Source organism: Salvelinus alpinus, chromosome 2 (genome assembly GCF_045679555.1).
Source record: "Salvelinus alpinus chromosome 2, SLU_Salpinus.1, whole genome shotgun sequence".
NCBI lineage: Eukaryota > Metazoa > Chordata > Actinopteri > Salmoniformes > Salmonidae > Salvelinus > Salvelinus alpinus.
This window is the reverse complement of record NC_092087.1, coordinates 110,086,658-110,109,305: the sequence shown is the minus strand read 5'-3', so window position 1 is coordinate 110,109,305 and position 22,648 is coordinate 110,086,658. Positions and strand designations below refer to the sequence as shown.

The 22,648-nt window shown below is 44.0% G+C and overlaps 3 protein-coding genes across 4 annotated transcripts in view; all 3 read left to right on the top strand.

The window, feature by feature from the left end:
• LOC139549643 (zinc finger protein 180-like) overlaps positions 1-22,648 on the top strand; it is a 167,296-nt gene that overhangs the window by 66,897 nt on the left and 77,751 nt on the right. The window lies entirely within an intron of this gene.
• The window catches only part of LOC139548811 (zinc finger protein ZFP2-like), a 50,813-nt gene that overhangs the window by 14,004 nt on the left and 14,161 nt on the right, over positions 1-22,648 (top strand). Inside the window, exon 2 of one of the 2 annotated variants that reach the window (XM_071358679.1) lies at positions 10,671-13,311. The exons of the other annotated variant lie outside the window; for it this stretch is intronic. Coding sequence (XP_071214780.1) covers positions 10,671-11,632 — 962 coding nt within the window. The 3' untranslated portion in view covers positions 11,633-13,311. Of the gene's footprint in view, positions 1-10,670; positions 13,312-22,648 lie in introns of those variants that run through there. 2 annotated transcript variants of the gene reach the window in all.
• LOC139549726 (zinc finger protein 713-like) lies at positions 18,425-21,746 on the top strand. The gene is made up of 2 exons (XM_071360438.1): positions 18,425-18,982; positions 20,806-21,746. The coding sequence occupies exons 1-2, from the start codon at positions 18,661-18,663 to the stop codon at positions 21,324-21,326; spliced, it is 843 nt and encodes a 280-aa protein (XP_071216539.1). The 5' UTR covers positions 18,425-18,660; the 3' UTR covers positions 21,327-21,746.

The following is a 22,648-nucleotide window of genomic DNA, read 5'->3' as shown; positions in this document are numbered from 1 at the left end:
AAGGTGACCGGAAACATGACCGAATACAAACAGTGTAGCTATTCTCTCCGCAAGGCAATCAAACAAGCTAAGTCTCAGTACAGAGACAAAGTAGAGTCGCAATTCAACAGCTCAGACACACAAGAGGTATGTGGCAGGGTCTACAGTCAATCACGGATTACAAAAAGAAAACCAGCCCCGTCACGGACCAGGATGTCTTGCTCCCAGACAGGCTAAATAACTTTTTTGCTCGCTTTGAGGACAATACAGTGCCACTGACACGGCCCGCTACCAAAACCTGCGGGCTCTCCTTCACTGCAGCCGAGGTGAGTAAAACATTTAAACGTGTTAACCCTCGCAAGGCTGCAGGCCCAGACGGCATTCCCAGCCGCGACCTCAGAGCATGCGCAGACCAGCTGGCTGGTGTGTTTACGGACATATTCAATCGATCCTTATCCCAGTCTGCTGTTCCCACATGCTTCAAGAGGGCCACCATTGTTCCTGTTCCCAAGAAAGCTAAGGTAACTGAGCTAAACGACTACCGCCCTGTAGCACTCACTTCCGTCATCATGAAGTGCTTTGAGAGACTAGTCAAGGACCATATCACCTCCACCCTACCTGACACCCTAGACCCACTCCAATTTGCTTAACGACCCAATAGGTCCACAGACGACGCAATCGCAACCACACTGCACACTGCCCTAACCCATCTGGACAAGAGGAATACCTATGTGAGAATGCTGTTCAACGACTACAGCTCAGCATTTAACACCATAGTACCCTCCAAACTCGTCATCAAGCTTGAGACCCTGGGTCTCGACCCCGTCCTGTGCAACTGGGTCCTGGACTTCCTGACGGGCCGCCCCCAGATGGTGAGGGTAGGAAACAACATCTCCACCCCGCTGATCCTCAACATTGGGGCCCCACAAGGGTGCGTTCTGAGCCCTCTTCTGTACTCCCTGTTCACCCACGACTGCGTGGCCATGCACGCCTCCAACTCAATCATCAAGTTTGCGGATGACACTACAGTGGTAGGCTTGATTACCAACAACGACGAGACGGCCTACAGGGAGGAGGTGAGGGCCCTCGGAGTGTGGTGTCAGAAATAACCTCACACTCAACGTCAACAAAACAAAGGAGATGATTGTGGACTTCAGGAAACAGCAGAGGGAGCACCCCCCTATCCACATCGACGGGACAGTAGTGGAGAAGGTGGAAAGTTTTAAGTCCCTCTGTGTACACATCACGGACAAACTGAATTGGTCCACCCACACAGACAGCGTTGTGAAGAAGGCGCAGCAGCGCCTCTTCAACCTCAGGAGGCTGAAGAAATTCGCCTTGTCACCAAAAACACTCACAAACTTCTACAGATGCACAATCAAGAGCATCCTGTCGGGCTGTATCACCGCCTGGTACGGCAACTGCTCCGCCCACAACCGTAAGGCTCTCCAGATGGTAGTGAGGTCTGCACAACGCATCACCGGGGGCAAACTACCTGCCCTCCAGGACACCTACACCACCCGATGTCACAGGAAGGCCATAAAGATCATCAAGGACAACAACCACCCAAGCCACTGCCTGTTGACCCCCTATCATCCAGAAGGCGAGGTCAGTACAGGTGCATCAAAGCAGGGACCGAGAGACTGAAAAACAGCTTCTATCTCAAGGCCATCAGACTGTTAAACAGCCACCGCTAACATTTAGTGGCCGCTGCCAACATACTGACTCAACTCCAGCCACTTTAATAATGGGAATTGATGTAAATTATGTAAAAATGTACCACTAGCCACTTTAAAAAATGCCACTTAATATAATGTTTATATACCCTACATTACTCATCTCATATGTATATGTATATACTGTACTCTATATCATCTACTGCATCTTGCCATCTTTATGTAAACATGTATCACTAGCCACTTTAAACTATGCCACTTTATGTTTACATACCCTACATTACTCATCTCATACGTATATACTGTACTCTATACCAGTTACTGCATCTTGCCTATGCCGTTCTGTACCATCACTCATTCATATATCTTTATGTACATATTCTTTATCCCTTTACACTTGTGTGTATAAGGTAGTAGTTGTGGAATTGTTAGATTAGATTACTTGTTGGTTATTACTGCATTGTCGGAACTAGAAGCACAAGCATTTCGCTACACTCGCATTAACATCTGCTAACCATGTGTATGTGACAAATAAAATTTGATTTGATTTATTTCATAGTTTTGATTTCTTCACTATTATTCTACAATGTAGATAAAATGGTAAAACAAATAATTATAACCCTTGAATGAGTAGGTGTGTCCAACCTTTTGACTGGTACTGTATATCTCATGAATGTTTTTACATTCAGTTACATGAAGTCACTTTCTTACCACTTCTTCCATAGTCAAACATGTAAGGAAAGATTTTTTTAAATCAAAGGGGATGCTGTCAAAAATGTATTGAATTCAAATGGATTTACCCAGCCTGCAAAGCACTACAGCCACTCTGTGATGACCAGTTCTGCTCTTTTATTGAGGGATCTAGTCTAGATTAAACCTCATAGGAAGACAGTTTTATCATGTGGAGGTTTCATTTAGGTCTCTGTTTAACGACATACTATGTGCGTCTTTGCAAGGAGAGAAACCAGACTCTCACTCTGACAGCGGGAAGAGTCCTTCAGGGGAACCAGACCCAGAGACGCCCAAACCAGCGAGACAACACCACTGCTCCCACTGTGAAAATAGTTTTTGCTGGTTAGGGAACCTAAAACTGCATGAGAGGACACACACTGGAGAAAAGCCTTTCCAATGTTCCCACTGTGGAATGAGTTTTATTCAGTTATGGGACCTACAAACTCATGAGAGGATACACACAGGAGAAACGCCTTACCAATGTTCCCAGTGTGAAAATAGTTTTACCATGTTAACTAACCTGAAAAGGCATGAGAGAATACACACAGGAGAAAAGCATTTTCTGCTCCCAGTAAAAATAGATTTTCACGAATGGCGTACCTTAAAGCTCATGAGAGGATACAGAGGAGAAAAGCCTTTCCAATGCTCCCAGTCTGGAAAGGGTTTTACCTGGTCAAGTAGCCTGAAGGAGCATAAGAGGATAAACACGGTAAAAGTCCTACCACTGCTCTCTGTGTGGAAGGACATTCAGAGATCCTGAAATCAAATGAGAGAATAGAAAGGCTGTATTCTGACTTATATTTTTGACTGAGAATTTGTGTTTTTTGTTTGTGCCACATGAAATCATATTGTGTATGATTACACCTGTCTATATAATGTCCCACAGTTGACAATGCATGTCAGAGCAAACACCAAGCAAAGAGGTCGAATAAATTGTCCTTAGAGCTCCGAGACAGGATTGTGTCGAGGCACAGATCTGGGGAATGGTACCAAAAAATGTCTGCAACATTGAAAGTCCCCAAGAACACAGTGGCCACCATAATTTTTTAATGGAAGAAGTTTGGAAGACTCTTCCTAGAGCTGGCCACCCGGCCAAACTACGCAATCGGGGGAGAAGGGCCTTTGTCAGGGAGGTGACCAAGAACCCGATGGTTACTCTGACAGAGCTCTAGAGTTCCACTGTTGAGACGGGAGAACCTTCCGGAAGGACAACCATCTCTGCAGCACTCCACCAATCAGGCATTTGTGGTAGAGTGGCCAGACGGAAGCCACTCCTCAGTAAAAGGCACCTGACAGCCTGCTTGGAGTTTGCCAAAAAGGCACCTAAAGGACTCTCAGACCATGAGAAACAAGATTCTCTGGTCTGATGAAACCAAGATTGAACTCTTTGGCCTGAATGCCTTTTGGAAACCTCCAAGCTGGCTATCATGTGCCTTTTATTAAGGTATATACATATAGATATATATATATATACATATATATATATAGTCTGTTCAACCTCTCTTTCGTATCGTCCGAGATTCCTAAAGATTGTAAAGCTGCCGTGGTCATCCCCCTCTTCAAAGGGTGTGACACACTAGACCCAAACTGTTACAGACCTATATCCATCCTGCCCTGCCTTTCTAAAGTCTTCGAAAGCCAAGTTAACAAACAGATCACTGACCATTTCGAATTACATTTACATTTAAGTCATTTAGCAGACGCTCTTATCCAGAGCGACTTACAAATTGGTGCATTCACCTTATGACATCCAGTGGAACAGCCACTTTACAATAGTGCATCTAAATCTTTTAAGGGGGGGGGGGGGGGTGAGAAGGATTACTTTATCCTATCCTAGGTATTCCTTAAAGAGGTGGGGTTTCAGGTGTCTCCGGAAGGTGGTGATTGACTCCGCTGTCCTGGCGTCGTGAGGGAGTTTGTTCCACCATTGGGGGGCCAGAGCAGCGAACAGTTTTGACTGGGCTGAGCGGGAACTGTACTTCCTCAGTGGTAGGGAGGCGAGCAGGCCAGAGGTGGATGAACGCAGTGCCCTTGTTTGGGTGTAGGGCCTGATCAGAGCCTGGAGGTACTGAGGTGCCGTTCCCCTCACAGCTCCGTAGGCAAGCACCATGGTCTTGTAGCGGATGCGAGCTTCAACTGGAAGCCAGTGGAGAGAGCGGAGGAGCGGGGTGACGTGAGAGAACTTGGGAAGGTTGAACACCAGACGGGCTGCGGCGTTCTGGATGAGTTGTAGGGGTTTAATGGCACAGGCAGGGAGCCCAGCCAACAGCGAGTTGCAGTAATCCAGACGGGAGATGACAAGTGCCTGGATTAGGACCTGCGCCGCTTCCTGTGTGAGGCAGGGTCGTACTCTGCGGATGTTGTAGAGCATGAACCTACAGGAACGGGCCACCGCCTTGATGTTAGTTGAGAACGACAGGGTGTTGTCCAGGATCACGCCAAGGTTCTTAGCGCTCTGGGAGGAGGACACAATGGAGTTGTCAACCGTGATGGCGAGATCATGGAACGGGCAGTCCTTCCCCGGGAGGAAGAGCAGCTCCGTCTTGCCGAGGTTCAGCTTGAGGTGGTGATCCGTCATCCACACTGATATGTCTGCCAGACATGCAGAGATGCGATTCGCCACCTGGTCATCAGAAGGGGGAAAGGAGAAGATTAGTTGTGTGTCGTCTGCATAGCAATGATAGGAGAGACCATGTGAGGTTATGACAGAGCCAAGTGACTTGGTGTATAGCGAGAATAGGGGAGGGCCTAGAACAGAGCCCTGGGGGACACCAGTGGTGAGAGCACGTGGTGAGGAGACAGATTCTCGCCACGCCACCTGGTAGGAGCGACCTGTCAGGTAGGACGCAATCCAAGCGTGGGCCGCGCCGGAGATGCCCAACTCGGAGAGGGTGGAGAGGAGGATCTGATGGTTCACAGTATCGAAGGCAGCCGATAGGTCTAGAAGGATGAGAGCAGAGGAGAGAGAGTTAGCTTTAGCAGTGCGGAGCGCCTCCGTGATACAGAGAAGAGCAGTCTCAGTTGAATGACTAGTCTTGAAACCTGACTGATTTGGATCAAGAAGGTCATTCTGAGAGAGATAGCGGGAGAGCTGGCCAAGGACGGCACGTTCAAGAGTTTTGGAGAGAAAAGAAAGAAGGGATACTGGTCTGTAGTTGTTGACATCGGAGGGATCGAGTGTAGGTTTTTTCAGAAGGGGTGCAACTCTCGCTCTCTTGAAGACGGAAGGGACGTAGCCAGCGGTCAGGGATGAGTTGATGAGCGAGGTGAGGTAAGGGAGAAGGTCTCCGGAAATGGTCTGGAGAAGAGAGGAGGGGATAGGGTCAAGCGGGCAGGTTGTTGGGCGGCCGGCCGTCACAAGACGCGAGATTTCATCTGGAGAGAGAGGGGAGAAAGAGGTCAGAGCACAGGGTAGGGCAGTGTGAGCAGAACCAGCGGTGTCGTTTGACTTAGCAAACGAGGATCGGATGTCGTCGACCTTCTTTTCAAAATGGTTGACGAAGTCATCTGCAGAGAGGGAGGAGGGGGGGGGAGGGGGAGGAGGATTCAGGAGGGAGGAGAAGGTGGCAAAGAGCTTCCTAGGGTTAGAGGCAGATGCTTGGAATTTAGAGTGGTAGAAAGTGGCTTTAGCAGCAGAGACAGAAGAGGAAAATGTAGAGAGGAGGGAGTGAAAGGATGCCAGGTCCGCAGGGAGGCGAGTTTTCCTCCATTTCCGCTCGGCTGCCCGGAGCCCTGTTCTGTGAGCTCGCAATGAGTCGTCGAGCCACGGAGCGGGAGGGGAGGACCGAGCCGGCCTGGAGGATAGGGGACAGAGAGAGTCAAAGGATGCAGAAAGGGAGGAGAGGAGGGTTGAGGAGGCAGAATCAGGAGATAGGTTGGAGAAGGTTTGAGCAGAGGGAAGAGATGATAGGATGGAAGAGGAGAGAGTAGCGGGGGAGAGAGAGCGAAGGTTGGGACGGCGCGATACCATCCGAGTAGGGGCAGTGTGGGAAGTGTTGGATGAGAGCGAGAGGGAAAAGGATACAAGGTAGTGGTCGGAGACTTGGAGGGGAGTTGCAATGAGGTTAGTGGAAGAACAGCATCTAGTAAAGATGAGGTCGAGCATATTGCCTGCCTTGTGAGTAGGGGGGGAAGGTGAGAGGGTGAGGTCAAAAGAGGAGAGGAGTGGAAAGAAGGAGGCAGAGAGGAATGAGTCAAAGGTAGACGTGGGGAGGTTAAAGTCGCCCAGAACTGTGAGAGGTGAGCCGTCCTCAGGAAAGGAGCTTATCAAGGCATCAAGCTCATTGATGAACTCTCCGAGGGAACCTGGAGGGCGATAAATGATAAGGATGTTAAGCTTGAAAGGGCTGGTGACTGTGACAGCATGGAATTCAAAGGAGGCGATAGACAGATGGGTAAGGGGAGAAAGAGAGAATGACCACTTGGGAGAGATGAGGATCCCGGTGCCACCACCCCGCTGACCAGAAGCTCTCGGGGTGTGCGAGAACACGTGGGCGGACGAAGAGAGAGCAGTAGGAGTAGCAGTGTTATCTGTGGTGATCCATGTTTCCGTCAGTGCCAAGAAGTCGAGGGACTGGAGGGAGGCATAGGCTGAGATGAACTCTGCCTTGTTGGCCGCAGATCGGCAGTTCCAGAGGCTACCGGAGACCTGGAACTCCACGTGGGTCGTGCGCGCTGGGACCACCAGATTAGGGTGGCCGCGGCCACGCGGTGTGGAGCGTTTGTATGGTCTGTGCAGAGAGGAGAGAACAGGGATAGACAGACACACAGTTGACAGGCTACAGAAGAGGCTATGCTAATGCAAAGGAGATTGGAATGACAAGTGGACTACACGTCTCGAATGTTCAGAAAGTTAAGCTTACGTAGCAAGAATCTTATTGACTAAAATGATTAAAATGATACAGTACTGCTGAAGTAGGCTAGCTGGCAGTGGCTGCGTTGTTGACTTTGTAGGCTAGCTGGCAGTGGCTGCGTTGTTGACACTACACTAATCAAGTCGTTCCGTTGAGTGTAATAGTTTCTACAGTGCTGCTATTCGGGGGCTAGCTGGCTAGCTAGCAGTGTTGATTACGTTACGTTGCGTTAAAAGAACGACAATAAGCTGGCTAGCTAACCTAGAAAATCGCTCTAGACTACACAATTATCTTTGATACAAAGACGGCTATGTAGCTAGCTATGTAGCTAGCTACGATCAAACAAATCAAACCGTTGTACTGTAATGAAATGAAATGAAAATGTGATACTACCTGTGGAGCGAAGCGGAATGCGACCGGGTTGTTGAGTGCGGAAGTTCTATTCGGTAGACGTTGGCTAGCTGTTGGCTAGCTAGCAGTGTCTCCTACGTTAAGGACGACAAGTAGCTGGCTAGCTAACCTCGGTAAATTAAGATAATCACTCTAAAACTACACACTCTAAACTACACAATTATCTTGGATACGAAGACAGCAAAGACAACTATGTAGCTAGCTAGCACTACACTAATCAAGTCGTTCAGTTGAGTGTAATAGTTTCTACAGTGCTGCTATTCGGTAGACGTTTGCTAGCTGGCTAGCTGCTGGGCAGATAGCAGTGTAGACTACGTTAGGACGACGGAATACGATAATTACGCAATTATCTTTGATACAAAGACGGCTATGTAGCTAGCTAAGAAGAAATTGCTAAGATTAGACAAATCAAACCGTTGTACTATAATGAAATGTAATGAAATGTAATGAAAAGTTATACTACCTGCGGACCAAAGTGCGAATGCGACCGCTCGCTCCAACCCGGATCCCATACCTTCTCCGCTGTGAAATCCGGTTTCCGAGCTGGTCACGGGTGCACCTCAGCCACGCTCAAGGTACTAAACAATATCATAACCGCCATCAATAAAAGACAGTACTGTGCAGCCGTCTTCATCGACCTGGCCAAGGCTTTTGACTCTGTCAATCACCGTATTCTTATCAGCAGACTCAACAGCCGATAAGAACAACCGATCAATCAACAACCGATCGCTGCCCACACCCGCCCGACTAGCATCACTACTCTGGACGGTTCTGACTTAGAATATGTGGACAACTACAATACCTAGGTGTCCGGTTAGACTATAAACTCTCCTTCCAGACTAATATTAAGCATTTCCAATACAAAATTAAATCTATAATTGGCTTCCTATTTCGCAACAAAGCCTCCTTCACTCACGCTGCCAAACATACCCTCGTAAAACGGATCGGCGATGTAATTTACAAAATAGCCTACAACAATCTACTCAGCAAACTGGATGCAGTCTATCACAGTGCCATCCATTTTGTCACTAAACCCCCATATACCACCCACCACTAGGACCTGTATGCTCTTGTTGGCTGGCCCTCGCTACATATTCGTCGCCAAACTCATTGGCTCCAGGTCATCCATAAGTCTTTGCTAGGTAAAGCTCCGCCTTAACTCAGCTCACTGGTCACCATAGCAACACCCACCCATAGGACGCGCTCCAGGAAGTATATCTCACTGGTCATCCCCAAAGCCAACACCTCTTTGGCCGCCTTTCCTTTCAGTTCTCTGCTGCCAATGACTGGAACGAAATGCAAAAATTGCTGAAGTTGGAGACATATATCTCCCTCACTAACTTTAAACATCAGCTATCTGAGCAGCTTACCGATCGCTGCAGCTGTACACAGCCCATCTGTAAATAGCCCATCCAACTGCCTACCTCATCCCCATGCTTTTATTTACTTTTTTTCTATTTTGCACACCAGTATTTCTACTTGCACATCATAATCTGCACATCTATCACTCCAGTGTTAATTTGCTAAATTGTAGTTACTTCGCTATTTTGGCCTATTTATTTCCTTACCTCCGTACTCCATTTGCACACACTGTATATAGATTTTTCTATTGTGTTATTGACTATACGTTTGTTTATCCCACGTGTAACTCTGTGTTGTTTTTGTCGCACTGCTTTGCTTTATCTTGGCCAGGTCGCAGTTGTAAATGAGAACTTGTTCTCAACTGGCCTACCTGGTTAAACTATCATTAAATAAAGGTGGAATATATATATATTTTTTAAGTCTTAGCTTTATTGACAACACTCAAATGGATACGGTCATTAACGCGGTTCTTCAATAATTACACATAATTCTTAATACTGTAGCTGTTTAGTTACAGTCAAATGTTTAACTATCATCAGCTGATCCAGGAAATCATTTTCTGAATTCCAGTCACATGAGAAACATCACGACATGCAACAACAACCAAAGTGCTTCTTCATTCATTACTCTGGTAAAGACAGTTATGCCGTGCTCCACGTTGGATCCAACATCCCTAACAAATTGATGTTTATAATGTTATTGTCTGCTTGATTTACTGGTAGGGTCTCGTTAGTCTGTTTGCACACAGAGATCCTTAGCTCATCATTTGTGGAGAACTGTTCCTTGATATATAGATATACAACACACATGCTCCAGTATGTCTGTAGTTATTGTGGTTCAGTGAAGTTATGGGTCCTACAGTAGGTCTATGTTGTTAGGTGAAGTTATGGGTCCTACAGTAGGTCTATGTTGTTAGGTGAAGTTATGGGTCCTACAGTAGGTCTATGTTGTTAGGTGAAGTTATGGGTCCTACAGTAGGTCTATGTTGTTGTTAGGTGAAGTTATGGGTCCTACAGTAGGTCTATGTTAGGTGAAGTTATGGGTCCTACAGTAGGTCTATGTTGTTGTTAGGTGAAGTTATGGGCCAATTTGGTAAACACTTAACATTCAAACCCTCAGTTTCAGACTGATGGCAAAGCTAGCTAAAGAGCATTTTACTAGTTGAAGTATTTTATAACTATAAAGCAGTTGATTTTCGACAATAACACAAACATTTTAAGCAGGTTATTCAAGCGAGCCTTACAATTATAATCCAATATTAGTGTGAAATGCACTCATATTCAACCTGGAAACGGAGGCTATTATTGCTGTCAGCCTATGAGAACTCCCCTGAGTTTTCCCCCACGGTGGTGAATTAGTGAATAGACACAGAGCTTAATGTGAGTTTCCTTCAGTAGCACTCCTGATCTTGTGCTGTAATGTTCAGAATACATTGTGAACAATGAAAATCTCCTTACCACAAACACAGAAAGGCCAAAGGTCATCTGGCACACTGCTTAGGTTTTGACTATCTTAAGACAATTGTAACATAATTTAACAGACGTCAATTGTTGTACAACTTAATGGGTATACTCTGGGCATCACCTTTTACCTCAAATTAACAGTGGATTTTTGCTGTGGGACTCTAACCGTCTGTCTGACCTTGTTGTTCACACAGGAGAGAGATGTGACCATCGTGGATCCTCTGGGGAGCCTCAACAACCTCATGATGCTGACAAGGCAGAGAAGAGTCTCTCCAGATCAGAACTCCTCAAGAAACACCAGCAGAGACCCACAGGAGAGAAATCTCATTGCTGCTCTGACTGTGGTAAAAGATTCAATTCTTCATTAAAACTTAAAATACATCAAAGATTACACACAAGAGACAAACCATATGGCTGTGCTCAATGTGGGAAGAGTTTTGCAAAATCTAGCCATCTGACTGAACACAAGAGAACACACACAGGAGAGAAACGGTATAGCTGTGATCAATGTGGGAAGAGTTTTTCTTCATCTAGCTATCGTATTAGACACCAGAGAACACACACAGGAGAGAAACCTTATTGCTGTGATCAATGTGGGAAGAGTTTTTCTTCATCTAGCTATCTCATTGTACACCAGAGAACACACACAGGAGAGAAACCGTATAGCTGTGATCAATGTGGGAAGAGTTTTACTACATCCGGCTCTCTGACTCTACACCAGAGAACACACACAGGAGAGAAATTGTATAGCTGTGAACAATGTGGGAAGAGTTTTACTAGATCTGACCATTTGACTTTACACCAGAGAATACACACAGGAGAGAAATCTTATAGCTGTGATCAATGTGGGAAGAGTTTTACTAGATCTGACCATCTGACTTTACACCAGAGAATACACACAGGAGAGATATTTTATAGCTGTGATCAATGTGGGAAGAGTTTCACTAGATCTGACCATCTGACTATACACCAGCGGATACACACAGGAGAGAAACCTTATAGCTGTGATCAATGTGGGAAGAGTTTTACTACATCTGGCTATCTGACTATACACCAGAGAACACACACAGGAGAGAAACCTCATAGCTGTGATCAATGTGATAAGAGATACTTTGATAAAAGGTGTCTGATCAAACATCAGAAAATACATACATGAAGGAGTTGTTTCATGATATTAATGAAATAATGTCACAATGTAGAATGTTTTAACATTGTAGAAGGAGTATTTTAATGTCACAATGTAGAATGTTTTAACATTGTAGTAGGAATATTTTAATAATGTCACAATGTAGAAGCCTAAATGTTTGCCCCCTGTTCTATTGATTTCAACATGATATGGATATTAGCCTCGGGGGGAAAATCCAGGCTCTGAAATGAAAGAGTACTATTTATGAGATTTAACAAAAAGTGACAACCAAAAAAAAGAGTTGTGTTCCTAGCTGTTTACCACGTTAGTGACCCACTTGAATTAAAATGTAGCTAGCTGTTTTCTACAAATTGTCCTCTAACCAGTGATTATTAGTACACATTATTCCCAGATTCCGTGTGGTTTTTGAGCTGTTAGTTTTAACAGGACGTGCAACCTCATCTCCCTCCTCTCGGCACAATTGATTTCAACATGATATCGATGAGTAATGACAAATAAGTGTTGTGTTCCTTTGTTTAGCGACCCCTAAATTTAAATGCATCACTCCAAAATGTAGCTGACTGTCTTCTGCAGGTGAGGTTAAAGATATCTCCAATTTCCATGTGTTTTTTTTAGTTGTGTTAGTTTCAACAGCACATACAACCTGATTTCCCCCCTAATCGATATCAGTGATTTATTGCTACTTGTCAAAACAACAGCGTTTCTGGTGCTTGTGCAGTTTATAAGGAGCTTGTTTTAAAAAAGACAATTATTGTGGCAGATGTTTGTGTATATACCACATGTTAGGTTTTCAATTGATCCCAAACTGTTTCTGCATATTGGTTATTGATTTGGACACTTTAAAACTGTGTTTTGACATTGGGGCTATCCCACCTAGCAAAATGTAATTGAAAAGACGTTGAAAATAATACTATGCAATCAAATATTTCATATTTACATTTCATGTAACATTTAGTAATGAAAATTATTCATGCAACCAACTGACAGTTTTTTGGGTACAATTATATTGACATTGTTGCCCTGTTTTTAGAATATCAGGGTTAATTCTCAGATGTGCCAACCCAAATGTACTAGAGCATGACATTGGGGACTGGGCCCCGATCCAACAACATGCCTATTGAGTGAACCCTGAAAAGAGAGAGAAGCTCCGCAGTGAGGTGGAAAGTTACTATGGATATTGCAGGAGTTTCCTCTTGAAATCAATCAATCAATCAATTTTATTTTATATAGCCCTTCGTACATCAGCTAATATCTCGAAGTGCTGTACAGACACCCAGCCTAAAACCCCAAACAGCTAGTAATGCAGGTGTAGAAGCACGGTGGCTAGGAAAAACTCCCTAGAAAGGCCAAAACCTAGGAAGAAACCTAGAGAGGAACCAGGCTATGAGGGGTGGCCAGTCCTCTTCTGGCTGTGCCGGGTGGAGATTATAACAGAACTATGCCAAGATGTTCAAAAATGTTCATAAGTGACAAGCATGGTCAAATAATAATCATGAATAATTTTCAGTTGGCTTTTCATAGCCGATCATCAAGAGTTGAAAAACAACAGGTCTGGGACAGGTGGCGGTTCCATAACCGCAGGCAGAACAGCTGAAACTGGAATAGCAGCAAGGCCAGGCGGACTGGGGACAGCAAGGAGTCACCACGGGCGGCAGTCCCGACGCATGGTCCTAGGGCCCAGGTCCTCCGAGAGAAAGAAAGAGAGAAGGAGAAAATTAGAGAGAGCCAAGATTTTCAAAATTTCCATAAATGACAAGCATGGTCAAATAATAATCAGGAATAAATCTCAGTTGGCTTTTCATAGCCGATCATTAAGAGTTGAAAACAGCAGGTCTGGGACAGGTAGGGGTTCCATAACCGCAGGCAGAACAGTTGAAACTGGAATAGCAGCAAGGCCAGGCGGACTGGGGACAGCAAGGAGTCACCACGGCCGGTAGTCCCGACGTATGGTCCTAGGGCTCAGGTCCTCCGAGAGAAAGAAAGAGAGAAGGAGAAAATTAGAGAGAGCCAAGATTTTCAAAATGTTCATAAATGACAAGCATGGTCAAATAATAATCAGGAATAAATCTCAGTTGGCTTTTCATAGCCGATCATTAAGAGTTGAAAACAGCAGGTCTGGGACAGGTAGGGGTTCCGTAACCACAGGCAGAACAGTTGAAACTGGAATAGCAGCAAGGCCAGGCGGACTGGGGACAGCAAGGTGTCATCATGCCCGGTAGTCCTGACGTATGGTCCTAGGGCTCAGGTTCTCAGAGAGAAAGAGAGAACGAGAGAATTAGAGAGAGCATACTTAAATTCACACAGGACACTGGATAAGACAGGAGAAGTACTCCAGGTAACCAACTGACCCTAGCCCCCCGACACAAACTACTGCAGCATAAATACTGGAGGCTGAGACAGGAGCGGTCAGGAGACACTGTGGCCCCATCCGAAGAAACCCCCGGACAGGGCCAAATAGGAAGGATATAACCCCACCCACTTTGCCAAAGCACAGCCCCCGCACCACTAGAGGGAAATCCTCAACCACCAACTTACAATCCTGAGACAAGGCCGAGTATAGCCCACAAAGGTCTCCACCACAGCACAAACCAAGGGGGGGCGCCAACCCAGGCGCCCCCCCCCCCCCAGGCGCCCCCCCAACCCAGGCGCCCCCCCCCCCCCACTTGAAATCAGACATGTCCGTGGTAAGGACAACCTGGTTGCTGATTGTCTCAAGGGTGGCAGTCAAAATGTTTTGCATTTAGCCAGTGCATTGCCATGGATCACAGTTTATTTTTACTGAACGTTTTTCCGTATTGGAGATGAGTTTTGTTTGGGCTCGTTCCAAGGGGACGAGAGTTCTAGAAGCTAGTGAGTTTTAGGAAGACGAGAGTTCTAGAAGCTAGTGGGTTTTAGGAAGACGAGAGTTCTAGAAGCTAGTGGGTTTTAGGAAGACGAGAGTTCTAGAAGCTATAGAAAGAAAAATCTTTGTGGGAATAATAAAAAATAAATATTGTTTTTAATTGTTGTTTGCCAGTAGACAGACACCATGTTTATATTGGTGACGGTGAAGCATTGTAGTTGATTATAATGTGAAATGGAAGTTGTTTTCTGTTGTTGGTGAGCAAACTCTTAAGGTGTTAGTTAGTCTTTGGTTTTTCCATTTATGTTTTGAGGTTGGACTTTAGCAAGTCTAGCTCGTTAGCACGTAGGACGCACTGATTGGTGTCACCTCGTTAGTCAGTATGTGTTACACCTGTGCTGGCTTGTCCATCTCGTTATTGGGAAGGTGTTTCACCTGAGCTGGTCCAGGTTCTATTTAAGAGTGTCTGGCCCAGTGCTCCAGTTGTCTTGATAGATGTGGAGAGTCAACACCTTTAGTTGCTCCACCTTTTTGGTTTACTTCCTGTCTTTAAGTTTGGTGTGGGTTTTTCTTTTGTTTGCCTCTTCTTGGGCAGATTTAGTGGGTGTCATGGTGGGTGTCTTTTAGGTCCCAGTTGTTGTTACGAGTCAACTTTCAGTCGACACCCCCATAGTGTCTTTGAGAACCCCTCCTAAAAAACAAGCTTATATTTTGGGTTGGATATTGCATCCAATTAGTGTTTTAATCAATGGCATTTCCTTAGAATGCTCATTGGTCTTTAAGTTGTTAATCTTCTGTTTTTTTTATCCTGTTATTTTTGTGCACTAAATATTTCTGGATATTTTCATTGTTTTCTCCTGTGAAGCCATTGTGTTGCATCCATGTCTGAAATGTGCTGTATAAATAAAGCTTGATTTGATTTCAACAAATGAACCCAATGACTGGCCAATCAACAGACTCTTGGTCCATCTTAGTATGAAAAACAGTATCAATCCCACTTTTCAAGCCTGCTGAAGGCGTGGTGGAGTGGTAAACACCACCCCCGACTCTACCAGGGGCTTGAGGTGGTCTCCCACAGCTCTGCTTATGTCATGTACTGTGGCCTTGCCGTTACATTTCTTGACTGCCCCTGCAACACAGAAAGAAACAAATTTAGTCATATTATATAAAACACTCAAAGTAATGGATATGGAGCATCTATGGCCTCAGTTACACCTGGCACCTAAATGTGACTTCTGTCATCTGATCACTCCAAGCTGCATTAGGTTCAGATCTACCAGGATGGGCCTTTGACAGTCTGGACGCAGTCAGGTCACCACATATAAATAAGCAATGTAAAGAGATGGGGTGAATGAGTGGGGAAAAGTACATTCTATACAAATGACCTTCATAATAACAATCAACGAATGTGTGTGCCTGAGGGGAAATTAACTTTCCTACTGACAAAATGGGTGAGAAATTACACCAAAACCAGCGGACAATTTGCACTGCTGCTGAGAAACATCTCCACAGCATGATGTTGCCATGACCACCGCTTCACCGGGATGGTACCGACTTTCTCCAGACATGACACATGACATTCAGGCCAAAGAGTTGGTTTAATCAGACCAGAGAATCAGAGAATGTGCCTTTTACTGAGGAGTAGCTTCCGTCTGGTCTCTACCATAAAGGCCTGATTTGTTGGAGTGCTGCAGAGATGATTGTCCTTCTGGAAGGTTCTCCCATCTCCACAGAGGAACTCTGGAGCTCTGTCAGAGTGAACATCGAGTTTTTGGTCACCTCCTTGACCAAGGCCCTTCTCCCCCGATTTCTCCGTTTGGCCGGGCGGCCAGCTCTAGGAAGAGTAATGGTGGTTCCTGACTTCTTCCATTTAAGAATGAGGGTGGACACTGTGTTCTTGGGGACCTTCAATGCTGCATACATTTTTTGGTACCTTTTCTCCAGATCTGTGCCTCAACACATTCTTGTCTCAGAGCTCTACGGACAATTCCTTTGACCTCATGGCTTGGTTTTTGCTCTGACGTGTCGTGGCAGAATCAGATTTATCTAGGTAACATAGATAGATAAGATGTTATTTTCATCATATGCTTGTGAGATACTTGTCATTAGAATCTTCTGAGCTCGGGATTAGTAACTTGGGGCCAGAGAGGGGAGAGGTCAGGCTTGTCTTCATAAGTCAATGTATCTGTTAAACCATGTGGTGCTAAGTAGAATATTAGAAGGGGAGGAGGACAGAGTGGAATGTTGGTTTCTTATGGGAACGTTGTTTGTAACTATTCCTAAACCATGGGATGGAGTTATTAATTGGGGAACCAGTTAGTTATCTCATACAATGTCTGTACGCCAGTCACTCCCTACTTTTCTCATAGGGGGAAGGAGTTTGGCAGTGTTTGGAACCAATTGTATTTCACCTCTGAGGTTGCCCTTATCTTGACCTAGTATTTGACCGAAGAGGCTCACTGTCTGATTTTGAGTTTGTCCAGGTTTGGGAATATCTAGAAATGACAATTGATATATGCCATTGGATGAGGTAATGTTTTGGTAGACAGTGAAGTATCAAGCATGAGATTTAAACCTTGTCTTGGGAGATCAAACTGAACAATGATTTATAGCTGATGCTGTCTAGCGATAGGATACTCCTCTTTCGGGTAAAGGATTCTTTGTAAGTTGAGAGGGGTGTATCTTGGCTATAAAGGAAACTAAGAATTGTTTTGTAAGCACTCTCAGAGAATTCATTTATAGACACTGAATTGATCTGAGAGTCAAAAAAGGGCTTTGGTGAAGCTTGTATATATATTAAAGATGGAATATATAATTTAACTCTGACTTGTGTGTGGTTGGCTCTCTCTCTTTATTGAGTAATACAGGAAATTACCACGACACATGCACTGTAAACTGTGGGACTTTATATAGACAGGTGTGTGCCTCTCCAAATCATGTCTAATCAATTGAATTTACCACAAGTGGACTCCAATCAAGCTGGAGAAACATCTCAAGGATGATCAATGGAATCAGGATGCATCTGAGCTCAATTTCGAGTCTCATAGCAAAGGGTCTTAATACTTAAGTAAATACAATTGCAAAAATGTTTACAAACCTGTTTTTGGTTTGTCATTATGTGGTATTGTGATGTCATTATGGGGTATTGTGTGTAGATTGATGAGGGGAAAAATATTCAATTTTAGAATAAGGCTGTAATGTAACTGAATGTGGAAAAAGTGAAGGGGTCTGAATACTTAACGAATGCACTGTATACAGCTGGCAGAGTTTTCTACCATTAGCAGTTTTGTACACAGTCACGTGATACGTGGTATAGAAATGTCCAATCATAGGAGAGTACATGGGAGGCACTATACTGTGTGTCTGCAGGTGTCTATCTGGTCAAAACCACTGATACAGGAGCCCCTCCACCCTCTGGCGGGATGGATCATGTCTACAGAGAAACCTAGAATCAAATACTTAGATTTGTGTGTATTGGGTTGTGAAATTGTTAGATATTACTTGTTAGATATTACTGCACTGTCGGAGCTAGAACCACAAGTATTTCACTACACCCCCAATAACATCTGCTAAACACGTGTATGTGACCAATAAAATGTGATTTGATATTGATTTGAAATAAGGTGCTTTTGGCTGGGGTCAAAATGACTCCATAGGATTTGAATTTGTTAAAAGTCCATTTTGATACAGAAACACTAAACCATGATTTAGATGTATTAACAACCATTTGATTGTGGGTGTAAAGCTTGTTTTAAATTCTCACTCATTAAACACGAATCAATCAACACATGCTTCTCTTTGAACGACTTTATATAATATTAAACCTTTATGAAATAAATGAAAAATAAACGTTTGGTTCCTCAACTGCGTTTCCCACTCCAGTCAGCAGATGGCGATGTGGTTTTTTTCAGGCCATGCTGCCAGTGTGACGTATAATCTAGTGGACGGGACACTTCAACAACAACAGCGAGTCAGTCACTTCAGTAGCTTGCTAGGCGACATGGCCTAAACGTTCAAGCTTTTTAGACTGTTTCAGTGCGTATTTGCCTATGTGTTTTAGACATACTGTACTTCTGTTTTATAGCTAGTTGCCACATTTATTTTCATATTTACATTGTTAGTCAGGCAGATGCCTTAAATTTGCCTAGCGCTAGGCTAGTCGCTAATTCTAACTAGCTAGCTAACATCCCCGACCATGAGTTCACTATTCTACTCTCCTCCTGCTAAAGAAGAGGGGGTCTGCTGGACGGAGAAAGAGGGTCTGTGGCTGAACATTGTCTTGAAAGAGGAGAAGGAGGAAGAGGATGTTACAGTAAAAAAAGAAGTAGAGGATGAGGCTGTTACCCTGAAAGAAGAAGAGAACGACGCGTTCAGAGTTAAAGAGGAGGAGGGTGTTACAGTAAAAGAAGAGGAGGATGCCGTTTTTAGAGTGAAGGAGGGAGAGATAACTATCACATTGGAGGAGGAGAAGGAAGAACAAGAACAGGAGGAGGAGACAGGAGATCTGATTAAGACCAGTAAGTACTGTCTTAAAAACAGGAGCACAAACTATTGATGAACTGATGCATGGTTTTAAAACAGCGTTCTACTGAATGTTGATGCTTGAATATGTTATTATTTAATGTAGGAATTGATAACTACACTGTAAGATGTGTTTACCACCAAAGAGCGGGTCACCAACAAAACCTTAACAATGGATTTACACGCAAATTCACAACTTTAATGTCACTCAGAATTGACAAACAAGATATAAATGACACGGGATGTGTGTTGCTATAGTAACCATGGGGAGTGATGTGTGTTGCTATAGTAACCCGTGGGGGGGAAGTGAACACCCAGACAGTGGACATATTTGAAAACAAAACCAGGAAGCTACTTCATCGTTACCCAGAAAGGATTTGATGTTGAGATTAAGAACGGCTGCATTGGCCCTTTAATGTAAGATACATACGGCTTCTTATGTGTTTTATTTATCCAACATAACTACCTTACCGTGAATGATTTATATTAAAATAGTCAACAAGAAACAATAATAATATTAACTACGACTACATACACCCTTCTAGCTAGCTGACCACCGATTTTCATTGCAATTCATGTAAGTTAAATTAGGTTATGAGAGTTGTATTATAAAATTTGACTGTGTGAAAGACCACATTTAATTAATATCCAACTTTTAACCTCTGAAATATAGCTAACGGGTTTGCTAATGTTGCTAGTTTAACGTAGTTGCTAAATGTTGATAGAACTGCTTAGTAACCAAAAAGGAAATACATTGTGAGTGTTAGATAATACATATCATGAAAAAAGATGAACGTTGTCAAGCTATAGACAGATAATAGAGCTCAGCCTGTAAACATGACATTATCTATTATTATAGAGCTCTGCTCAGCCTAAAACATGACATGATCTATTATTATAGAGCTCTGCTCAGCCTGTAAACATGACATTATCTATTATTATAGAGCTCTGTTCAGCCTATAAACATGACATTATCTATTATTATAGAGCTCTGCTCAGCCTAAAACATGACATTATCTATTACTGTAGAGCTCTGCTCAGCCTAAAACATGACATTATCTATTATTATAGAGCTCTGCTCAGCCTATAAACATGACATTATCTATTATTATAGAGCTCTGTTCAGCCTATAAACATGACATTATCTATTATTATAGAGCTCTGCTCAGCCTAAAACATGACATTATCTATTACTGTAGAGCTCTGCTCAGCCTAAAACATGACATTATCTATTATTATAGAACTCTGCTCAGCCTATAAACATGACATGATCTATTATTATAGAGCTCTGTTCAGCCTGTAACCATGACATTATTTATTATTATAGAGCTCTGTTCAGCCTATAAACATGACATTATCTATTATTATAGAGCTCTGTTCAGCCTATAAACATGACATTATCTATCTATTATTATAGAGCTCTGCTCAGCCTATAAACACGACATTGTCTATTATTATAGAGCTCTTATTATGACATCATGACATTCCCTGAGAAATTAGATTTGGAGCTCTACATCATTTGTTTTTAAATCTCAGAATGGTGAATGGGAGTGTGTTAAGATCTACTAAATTTACTAAATTTAAGATTTACTAAATGACTAGATTGACTGTGTGATATTAGGTTGCTTCTTGTGTAAATTTTTTCCGTCTGGATTTTAATCACGTAATGTTATTTTTAATGATGTAATGTTGTGAAGACTGACCTCGGGTTATTGAGGGATCTAGTCTGGATTAAACCACATAGGAAAGCAGTTTTATTATGTGGAGATTTCATTCAGGTCTCTCTTTAGTATTAAACAAATGACTCTGTCTTTGGCAGGAGAGAGACCAGACTCTCACTCTGACAGCAGAAAGAGTCCTTCAGAGGAACCAGACACAGAGACGCCCAAACCAGCGAGACGACACCACTGCTCCTACTGTGGAAATAGTTTTACCCGATTACTACACCTGAAAGCACATGAGAGAATACATACAGGAGAAAAGCCCTTCCACTGTTCCCAGTGTGAAAAGAGTTTTAGGTGGTTAACGAGTCTGAAAAAGCATGAGAGGGGACACACACAAGAAAAGCTCTACCAATGCTCCCTGTGTGGAAAGAGTTTTACCAAGTTAGGGGGTCTGACTAGGCATGAGAGGACACACACAGGAGGGGATAAGACCTACCACTGCTCCCAGTGTGGAAAGAGATTTAACCGGTTAAGGCATCTGAATAAGCATGAAAGAATACATACACAGGAGGAGAAGACATACCACTGCTCTCATTGTGAGAAGACATTTTCCCAGTCAGAGGACCTGAAAGCACATGAGAGAATAGAGAGACTGTGTTCTGACTTGTGTTTTTGACTGAGAATTTGTGTTTCTGTTGTTTTGTTTCTTGTGTCAGAACCTAAAGCCACACCTGTGTCGTTGTGGTTGTTGTCAGTGACTCTGTTTTTTAAGGGATCAGCTTAGAGGAAAGAATGTTGCTTCCATCAATGTAATTGTCTGCATCATTTCCAATCCCCCATATATTTTGTGAGGGAAATATATACACTGCTCAAAAAAAATAAAGGGAACACTAAAATAACACATCCTAGATCTGAATTAATGAAATATTCTTATTAAATACTTTTTTCTTTACATAGTTGAATGTGCTGACAACAAAATCATACAAAAATTATCAATGGAAATCAAATTTATCAACCCATGGAGGTCTGGATTTGGAATCACACTCAAAATTAAAGTGGAAAACCACACATTTACATTTACATTTAAGTCATTTAGCAGACGCTCTTATCCAGAGCGACTTACAAATTGGTGCATTCACCTTATGACATCCAGTGGAACAGCCACTTTACAATAGTGCATCTAAATCTTTTAAGGGGGGGGGGGGGGGGGGTGAGAAGGATTACTTACAGGCTGATCCAACTTTGATGTAATGTCCTTAAAACAAGTCAAAATGAGGCTCAGTAGTGTGTGTGGCCTCCACGTGCCTGTATGACCTCCCTATAACGCCTGGGCATGCTCCTGATGAGGTGGCGGATGGTCTCCTGAGGGATCTCCTCCCAGACCTGGACTAAAGCATCCGCCAACTCCTGGACAGTCTGTGGTGCAACGTGGCGTTGGTGGATGGAGCGAGACATGATGTCCCAGATGTGCTCAATTGGATTCAGGTCTGGGGAACGGGCGGGCCAGTCCATAGCATCAATGCCTTCCTCTTGCAGGAACTGCTGACACACTCCAGCCACATGAGGTCTAGCATTGTCTTGAATTAGGAGGAACCCAGGGCCAACCGCACCAGCATATGGTCTCACAAGGGGTCTGAGGATCTCATCTCGGTACCTAATGGCAGTCAGGCTACCTCTGGCGAGCACATGGAGGGCTGTGCGGCCCCCCAAAGAAATGCCACCCCACACCATGATTGACCCACCGCCAAACCGGTCATGCTGGAGGATGTTGCAGGCAGCAGAACGTTCTCCACGGCGTCTCCAGACTCTGTCACGTCTGTCACATGTGCTCAGTGTGAACCTGCTTTCATCTGTTAAGAGCACAGGGCACCAGTGGCATATCTGCCAATCTTGGTGTTCTCTGGCAAATGCCAAACGTCCTGCATGGTGTTGGGCTGTAAGCACAACCCCCACCTGTGGACGTCGGGCCCTCATACCACCCTCATGGAGTCTGTTTCT

Bases quoted from the DNA above. Each gene is read 5' to 3' on its own strand.
- LOC139549726 (XM_071360438.1), top strand. From the start codon at position 18,661: ATGAGTTCACTATTCTACTCTCCTCCTGCTAAAGAAGAGGGGGTCTGC. The intron at 18,983-20,805 runs GTAAGTACTGTC...TGTCTTTGGCAG, and splicing joins AGGAGATCTGATTAAGACCA to GAGAGAGACCAGACTCTCAC.